At 37.8% G+C, this 9,741-nt stretch overlaps 1 protein-coding gene across 4 annotated transcripts in view; it reads right to left on the reverse strand.

The window, feature by feature from the left end:
- Window positions 1-2,656: 2,656 nt before the first annotated feature.
- Window positions 2,657-9,741, reverse strand: part of Arhgef9 (Cdc42 guanine nucleotide exchange factor 9) — a 209,908-nt gene continuing 202,823 nt past the window's right edge. For all 4 annotated transcript variants that reach the window (XM_033760160.1, XM_010632213.3, XM_019208685.2 and 1 more), the window contains exons 9-10: window positions 7,573-7,641; window positions 2,657-3,364 (exon numbers count right to left, since the gene is read on the reverse strand). In XM_033760160.1, the coding sequence (XP_033616051.1) occupies window positions 3,183-3,364; window positions 7,573-7,641 (251 nt within the window). In that variant the 3' untranslated portion in view covers window positions 2,657-3,182. The remainder of the gene's footprint in view (window positions 3,365-7,572; window positions 7,642-9,741) is intronic.

Genomic DNA, 9,741 nt, shown 5'->3' on the forward strand with positions numbered 1-9,741 from the left:
TGTCATTTTTACTTTTTATTGAACTCCATAAGTATCTTCATAAGGCTTTGTGTCATTACAACATCTGTTTTTTTGTTGTTGTTGCTAAACAGTTTTTTTTTAAACAGACAACTCTGACACTTTTTTAAAAGGGTCAAACAGTCAAACAGTAGAAACAAAAGAATAAATTGCCAAATGCAGAGCAGTAGGGGTAATCAAAGTCACTGTTGCCCATCTATCGATCCCAGCCCACCCTACCCCAAAGCACTAAAAAATCACTTTCTGGTTTCACATTAGAATTGTCAGAACTCTCTTGTCGGTGTCCTTAATAGATCCATTAAAGATATAGACATATACAGAGGGGGAGAAAAGAGAGAAAAAAGGTTTATTTCTGTGTTAAGTCTTCCCCATGGTGTGGGGCATAAAACATACCAGCAATATGAGGAGCAAATCCAGGCCTCACTGAATTGAGGAAAGTGGAACTCAGGGCCACATAGAAACAGAGAATTATACAGTTTTTGAGGATAGCATTGCCGTGGGGACAGAACATGTTTAGATACTGAGCCCAGATAATTAATTGGCTCCCTGGCTCCCCTTTGGGCTAATGGCCACTGACTGGTATGCTTTTCTCCTATGTGGGGGCATTCCAATCAATGGAGAGCTAATTTCTTGTTTTCACAAATTACTGGTATCTCCTAATGCCATTGGATTATGGAAAGGAGAAGAGGGGATTGATATTCCTGATTCTGGAGCCCTCGGGGTAAATGACCCAGGGAGGATAAGTAGATGTGAAGGCCTGGCCAAGAGATGCTTTAAGCCCAAGAACCTTGCCAAGCATCCCCTCCTAATGTGCCTCCAAGCAAATATGACAAAGCCAAGCCTAATGAGGAGTAATGTACACTAGGTAAAGGAATACAATAAAGAGAGGCCTGCATAGAAACTAAAACAAACTCTGTTTGCCAGGGCGGGTACATTTTAGCCTGGGTACTGGGCACAAGGCTCCTTACCAAGGAGGCTTATGTAGCTAAGCTTAAGTAGCTAGGTCACATGGTGCCTTAACTTTACAATTCCTTTTTTTTTTGTACAGGGAATCAAACTCATGACTTTGCACTTGTGAGGCAGGCATAGGTGCGGTAGCACTGAGCTAAATCCCTGGCCCTTAACTTTATAATTCTGACTTTCTATAATAAAATGGAAGCTTTAAAAGTTTGTAATTTGATTTCCACAGGGGAAAGCTTACCGGGGTAGGCAAGGTCTGGTCTGGGTCAGGAGGCACAAAGCAGTATCCAAATCACCTATGTTGAAGCCTTCAAGCAACTATGGCTGCTGCTTGATAAACTGGGATCCTTTCACACTGAATGAAATCTTCTTCCATGGGATCCAAGACGGTCATAATCTCAATCCCTGGCTAGAGTGGCTTTCCATAGCAGGACTCACCCCTCACTCCTTTATATCCTATTCCTTGCTGTTCAAGGTCTAACCAAGAAAAGGGTCATGTATGGAGGACAAACAGGTATTCATACACCCATTGGTATTCTGATTCTTTGTGGGAGAAGTTAGTGGAAAGCCTGCCAAAAATAATCTTGAGGGTAGTATCTCTGCCTCAGATCTTTTGTCCAGAAGGAAATGTGCCCCTGGGCCCATCATTCACTGGCCTTAAGTGTTCTGGGGTAGGAAGATGTTAGAAAGAAGGCCATCTTCCAGGGCCAGAACTGCTTCAATTATGCCAACATTAGCAGTTCTCATGTGCCAGGAGGGCAAGAGAAAGAAGGAAGACAGAGAAGAAGAAATGAAGAAGCCAGGGAAGATTGTCCATGCAATCTGCTAACAATGGGGGACAATTCACATAATTGGGGTGGTAGGAACTGGAGGTACAGTATCTTGGATCAAGGTTGCTTCTTTCCATGCCTACTTTACTGTCAGTCTTGGACTCTGTCCAGGTCAGTAATTTGAAGGCAGCTGATGATCTTGGTCAGGTGGGTTCTGTCTTGAATTCCTCCATAGACTCCTATCAATGCTGCCTTTAAAACCTGCAAAGGGGAGCAGAGATGACCAGAACACCGAACTGCTTGCTTTAGGGAGCCCTGATTTACATCTACTTGGTGCTTTGGAAAGGGCCAGAGATAAATCCCTTCCTTAGGAGGCAGAGTCTCAGCAGCTGCTTCCAGTTTAGATCTTCTGTTGGGCTAGGTAGGCCAGGCCTAAGAGGATACTCATAACAAAGGGAGTCTGAAGACACTAACTGGCCCAAACTAATCCCCAGATGCAAAACTGCAATGACCCAGAAGTGCTGCAACATGAAGACTCCCAAATGTTAGAAGAAATATTCCAAATGAAAAATATTTCCTGAACAGAACTCTTCTTTAGCATCATAATACTCTGATACTCCATTGTTTCTGTTTGGTTTGTATCCTTCCTCAACATCTAAAATATAGTGAAAGCAATAGAAATACCAAGCAGTTATGTCACATGGCATTAAGGAGCATGTCCTGACTAGCAGGACTGTGCACAGAGGATGCTGGGTAAAAGCTGTTTTGAGGAAACTGCAGGGTTACAGGAATATCCACAGATGATTGGCTGAAGGAGAGGAAATGGGGATTCTCTCTTTCCTCAGTAAAAAGTGAAAGAAAGAAATCCCAAACCTACCACATCAAATTAAAATCAAAAGTCATCAGCATCTCTATTATCATAAAAGAAAACTAATACAAATACATCTATGGTAATAATAAAAAGTCAATGAATCACTCACAGAGGAGCAAAGAGTATCTTAACAAGAAAAATAACATAGAAATGGCAATCTCTGAAAGAAAAGAGAAAGGGAACAGGTTAAGAACTGTAAAGTTTTAAGAGGGGTTCACTTGTTTGGAAGTCATTTGTACCTCTCCTACCACCTATAGATTTCACAAACCAAAAACAACAGAAAACGTTTTTGGTCCTTCTCTGAATGTGTATGCATGTCTGTGTATGTGTATGTGTATGTGTGTGGTATGTGCACACATATGCATGCACATGCCCACACAAGCGTGTGTGTGCATATACTCAAGGGTCTGTGTGTATACATATGTCTATATATGTCTCTCTATATGTATATACGTATATACACACACACATATATATTTTCAACAGTGTTTCTCCGAAAAAAGTCCATCTATAAATATAATTTTATTTAGTTTATTTTAAAATTATCTGCCTCCCTGTAGGTATTATTTTTTGAATGGGGTTAACCTGCTGAAATTTTGCCAGAATGGTGACTGGCTGCGCTTGGGTTCGGTGAACTCAAAGACTTGCGACTGAGCGATGCCATCGGGGACCAGGTACTGGCCCTGGTTTAACGGGTCCTGTGGTGGTGGGTAGGAAGGAGGAATGGAGCGGGCAGAGTTGACACCTATAGAAAGGAGATCAAAGAAAATGGCATAAGTGAAGTCCCAAGAGGGTTCTCAAATCATTCAGTGACTACTCTGGGCAGAAAATTCAAGGTAGATCAATTTATGAACTTTGAACTGGTATAGTTTGAGCATTCTTAGAATGAATACCTGAAAGGCCCTGGATCCTCACATTCAAAAAGTTTCATATATTTCCAAACATTTTTAAATTCAGACTTTCAGATTAGGAATGTTCAATCAAGAAAGTCTGTGCAAATATTCCCAAATCTAAGAAACCAAAATTTGAAATTTCAAGCAATTTGAATAAGGGCTATTCAAACCTGTATTACAAACATTTCTTTCTCTCACAGATTTTGAAGTGGCATGGCTCTTTCTGAAATATTGCATTCTTCTCTATCTAATCAATATCACTAAGTAACTTATGATATTACTATCAGCCATTTTACAAGTAAAGATACTGAAACCTAGAGATACAAGTCATACTTGGGGTTCAATGGTAACTTAGTGACAAAGCAAGAGCTAGAACTCACATTGTTTGAGTTTTCAGTTCAGAGCTCTTTCGTAGAGAGAATAATTCTTTAAAATGATTTTGGTTCTGCAAAGAAGTCAACAAACTCCATTTAACTCCAAAAGATTTTGGCTTTCTCCCTCTCCAACTATCCTGGGAAGTGTCAAGAGTCTTGTTAATAACTACTGACTTCAAAGCAGGTCTTTATGTGAAAATAGTTTTTTAAAACACATGTGATTTAATGTTCTACCCTTGGTTGAGAGAGATAAATCTAAAATTAATAGGGAATTGACATTGGTAGTTGAGGGAGAAAATAAAAGCATCACCAGAATATATGAATCATGAAATTTGTGACTTTTCAAAGGGAACAGATTCAATGACATTAAAATTTAAAACCTTCTTGATTTTTGTGGCAGGGTTTGAAACCATCAAACAAAAGACCAAATTGAGAGGATTCCAGGAACCAGGATAGTGGTGAAGGCCAAAGTCAAAGTTCAATTTTGATCTATATTCAAAGCAGATGAGACATACAACATACAATTCAGACATGAAAGTCCTTTCAGCTGTTTCCAGACACTTTCCTCATCTGCCAGCCAGTGTCTGAAATTCTAACATTACAGCTTCTTTGCTTTTGATGACTTGATCCCATTACTCCAAAGGCAGTATCATATTAAGCCATCATTGGTCATTGGCACCTCAATGGGAAGGATCAGATTCTCTTCCAAGAGTCAGTTTTGAAAGGTGGCAGGTAACAGAAATATGAGGGTAGGCCAACCAATAATACAGAAACATTATGGAGGGAGGTCCATGTTATTGATATTTTATTCTGTTCTTCAAGATTTTGATGTCAAATTTAAGAACTCCTCTGCATAACCCTAGAACCTGAAGAAATTTTTTTTCTATTTTTTTCTAAGAGTACTGTAGTTGTATATTCAGTACTATGGTTAATTTTTATTTAGCTTTTGAACAGAGTGTGGGTTTAGGCTGAGGATATTTTCCCCCATGGAAGTCCAATTGCTTCAGCATGATTTGTTGAAAAGGCCTGTTTCTCTATTGTGTTCATGTATTTGTCAAAAATTAGACATATTAATGTAGGTCTATTTCTGAGCTCTCTTCCAGGATTCAATATGTATTTTCTTTTGCCATAATCACAATGCCTTGATCACTAGAGCTATTAAACAAATGTTGAAAATGCATAAATTTATTAATCCCATTTCCTTTTTTAAAACTGTTTTAGTTTTATGGGGGATTCATTGACTTTTGAGCTGGCCATAAAGCCTCTAGAAGTGGAACCTGTGCTCATGGCCCTGGGGAGTTCTGTGTTGACAAACTCAATTGCATTGGTGAGCCAGGAATTAGCATCTTAGTCCAAAGAAGTTATATATAATTCTTAAAAGCAAGGCAGTGTGAAAGGCAAAGGTAAAGTGAAAAGGTCTTTCTTAGAGCTACACTGGTTTCTCTCTGCTATTTTCCTAGCCAGGTATCTCCTTCCCCAGAGCAGTAGCCTGAGTTGATAATTTCCCATGGTGTTTTAGATGGGGTTGAAGCACATCTGCACTGGAGAAATTTTAACAAAATCTCTCCCATCATTTCTAGGAATGTGCGGTTGGAAGGATTAAGGAAGTTAGCGTCCATAGATGTCTGAAAGAACCTCTTCATGCTTTCCCCATGTACATGCTGTAACTATTAAATTACTGTTTGACAAATGTTTCCAATATACAAATCACCACAGCCCTGCTCTCTAAGTTCAGAAACAGAAATATGTGGGGAGATTAATAGGACTTCTGGGAAATTCAAAACTAGATGAGTTTCTTTAAACATTTTGGAATTGGTTTTAAGATAAGAAAGCTGTTCAGACACTACCAGACAACAGAGGATCTAAAAGGGACAGCCTAAAGACTAGACAGGAAGAGAAAAGGAACTACCTCAAAGGTTTGGTATGAGCTATCAGGACTATCTTCTGAGTGGTTACATTGTGGATGTTCCTATGTTTGAAATATACTCAGTGAAAAGACTAGCTTGTAGAAGACACTCTTTGAAGGTACCTGGGCTGGGATAATCAAGTATCATTCCATCAGGGGAGTCAGTGTGTTAGGGGAACTAAAGGGAATCAAGGTAAGAGAAGCTCAGGACATGAGAGACTCCAGGAGATAGAGGCAGGCTGCTACGGAAGTATCAGTTTTGCAGCATGAGGACTCTTTAGCAGGCTAGGGCTCATTTCTGCCCACATCTCCATCTAGGGAAGGGGGCATTCACTCATAGAGTTCTGTTAATACAGATCAGTTCTCCACTGACATTAACTCTTCAGAGGTCACAGCTGAACCAAAAGATACAAACTTCTTACATATTGTTAGGGGGTAACTTGTGACCCTAGACCTCAATAGGTTAACTCCACATTGCTTTGTAATGCTGTCTCTCACATAATGAAAAGGTTAGGGGTGGCTGGCTTTATTCCCTGTCTAAGGGAAATCATATTACCACGACGAAGAATGATCCAGTGAGGGCCCAAGAAGAGCAAAATTTAATAAGCAATTAAAAGAAAGGTATGTCTAGTCAGGATATCCCAGCTAAGTGTACTGGCTAATTGGGAATCAGATATTCACAAGCTCTCAGCCTCCTCAATCAAAGAAGCTTCACTGGAAATAAAGGTGTGTTTGTGACTGCTGGAATTTTAAGGAACTTGAATCTGGTCATTTTTTATGGTGACTCATTCAGAACGAAAGAGCTCACTGAGAATGCAGAGGGAAGGACCTGGGGAAAGTGAGGTCTCATTAAGTGGTCCCACTTCTGGCAGTGAAAACAGCTGTCAGTAATAGAAATAGCTATCAGTAATTGATGTGCGATAGTAAAGTGAGCTCTTTTTTCCCTACAAGAAGCATCAGCAGGACTATGAGCTGCAGAGGAGAAAGTAGTAGTGGGCCAAGAGTCAAGCCAATTTTGTTTCAGAGTCACTGGGAAAAGTCTGAGTTTTTATTTGAAAAGTGGGGCTAAAAGTGCTCACTGTCTTAGGATTACCATAAAGATGAAACAAAATAATTCATATTATAAAATAATTCAATACTAGATAGGCATTGTAGTAAACACCAGGTAACACCTTCCTTTTGCTTAGCTGAGTATTTTAGTTTTGTTCCACTTCATGAAAAGAGAAAATAGAGCTTTATTTCATATTAAATTGATTCTCTATGTATTTACCTTTTAAAAGTACTTTGGTTTATGGTTTAAAGAAATAAAGACTGTCTAAATCTTCTGTTTTGGTTCAATTTGAGGTTCTCCATTCTGAATGGGGTCTTCTGATTTGGCAAGTGTACCCAAACCAGTGAAGGGCAGCCGAACACATATATCCCTATACATTTACACTTACTAAATAAATTATACACGTTTACTGTTTACTGTCTCTAAATAATTAGTAATGTTTCCTTAATTTGAAATAAAAATAAGGAGAATACAAGGTTTTATTTTTTTCCTTGTACACAATAAGCTATCTTTGGACATAATTACCCAATACATTTCACTCCTGAGCATTAAGCCTTTATGATCATTTGCTTCCCGTTTTCAGGGACACCTGGGGAGCTGAGAACTGCCCTAACACTCCAAGTGAACACCAGCATGGAAAAGAGCCAATAAATATGAAAGCACATAGGTTATGGCTTCCTAGTCTCACACAGAAAACAAGTGGGGTTGAAGGGCTAAAAGCAAATTTACCTTTTTGTTTAGGGACTTTTCTCACAGTCATTGCAGCCTGCCTCTTCTGGTTTTCAGATATTTCAAAGCCTAAAGAAAAAAAATACAGGACTTCGTTAGAATAAACATATACTCTTTTTTTCTCATTGAGTTTATTGGTATACAGTACAGTTACATTCATCATTGGGATCGTGAACCAATGACAAGTCTTGGTTCTCATTTTTTCCCCTTATCCCTGCCCTCCTTTCACCCCCTCCTAGCTTCCCTATTTACAACTACTTTATTTCCATTTTTTTCATTTTCTCATGTTTTTTTTTCTTTTCCCTTATTACCTTTGCCCTACCCTTCCCACTTCCCTTGCACCTTTAGCCCTTTTCTTCCTATTTCACATTGTCAATTATACCATTAGGATCGTATGTACCATTGTAGTTTTTCACACCAAAGAAACTATTTGGTATTTAAACATGTATGACTTATTTATTTAACTTAGGAGTATATCCTCAATGTGTATCCATTTTCCTATGAATGACGCTAATTTCTCATTCTTTATAGCTGAGTAGTATTTCATTTTATAGAAAAACCACATCTTCTTTATCCAGTCTTCAACTGATCATATACTCTTCCTTAACGTACACGTTAATAGAATTTTTCTGGAAGAATGACTTGGTAAAACGTATTAAAAGTTTTGAAATACAAGAAGGTCTTTGTTCATGACACAGTAATTCCTTTCTAGGAATTTCACTAAGGAAATTTATTGGAAACTTGGATTAATATCTTAGCTACATTTCCTTTGGGTATATGCCCACTAGTAGTGTTGCTGGGCCATATGGCAGTTCTATTTTTAGTTTGAGGAACTTCCATAATATTTTCCATAATGGTAACACTAATTTACATTCCTACAAATAATGTAAAAGCATACCCTTTCTCATATGGTTTTTATATACAATGGAGTATTACACTGCCATAAGGAAGGATAAACCTGAGACATTTTTAGGTAAATGGATGCACCTTGAGAACATAATTTTAAGTGAAGTGAATCAGACACACGTTCAAATATCATATTGTTTCTCTTGTGTAAAAAACCCAAAGGGTAGATAGGGACCAAAATAGATGATTGATATTGGGAAGTAGAAACACAATGTTCAAATGGAAAGGAGAACAAGAGGAAGGGAATAGAGATTGAAAAGTAAAAAAGAATGGAAGATAAACAACAGAAACTAAGTTTTGTAAAGGGAGAGGGAAAGAAGGCTTGAAGAGAAGAAAGAGGAATGGGTAAAAAAAGAATTAAGATATGTTATTTACAGGTAATATTGCCTTATGATAAATGTAATCATTATGTATGTCAAAAGTGTACCAATAAAAATTTTTTAAAAATTCCTTTTCTCTGATACCTTGACAGAATTTATTTTTCTTTAAATAACAACCACTCAAACTGAGGTAAGGTAATATTTCACTGTGATTCTGATTTGCATTTCCCTGATTATTAGTGATGCTGAACATTTTGCATATATTTTATTTGAAGATCTCTTCAGAAACATCTATTTAGATATTTAATTCATTATTAATTGGATTTTTAACTTATTTGAATTGAATTCCTTATATATTCTGGATATAAATGCTTTGTTAGATGTAGAGTTGACAAATACCTTCTCCTGTTCTGTAGGTTGTCTTTTGTCTCTGTTGTTTCTCTTGATCTGCAGAAGCTTTTTGGTTTACATGTCAAAAAGACACCAGCACTCTGTTTATTGCAGCATTATTCACAATAGCCAGGATAGGGAATCAACCTAAATGTCTGTAAGTGACTGAATGTTTAAATAAAATTTGATCTATATGTAATAGAACACTATTCAACTATTTAATAAAGAATGAAATCCTGGCATTTTTTTGACAAAATGGCTAAACCTAGAGGACCTTATATTAAGTAAAATATTCCAGGCACAGAAAAACAAATAATATATGATTTCACTTATATCTTAAAAAGTTGACCTCATAAAAGCAGGGAGTAAAAAAGCAGAGAGCAGATCTTGGCAGAGGAGGGAGGAGGGAGGATATGGAGAGGTTGGTCAGTGTACAATGTTAAAATTATATAGGAGAGGCCCAAGAATATAGCTTAGTGGTTCCACTGCCTGCCTCTCAAGCGCAAGGTCCCAAGTTCCATCCCCAGTACAAAAAAAAAAAAAAAAATTAAAT

The sequence above is a fragment of the Fukomys damarensis genome, unplaced genomic scaffold (genome assembly GCF_012274545.1).
Source record: "Fukomys damarensis isolate Sample0158 unplaced genomic scaffold, DMR_v1.0_HiC HiC_scaffold_39, whole genome shotgun sequence".
NCBI classification, from domain to species: Eukaryota; Metazoa; Chordata; class Mammalia; order Rodentia; family Bathyergidae; genus Fukomys; species Fukomys damarensis.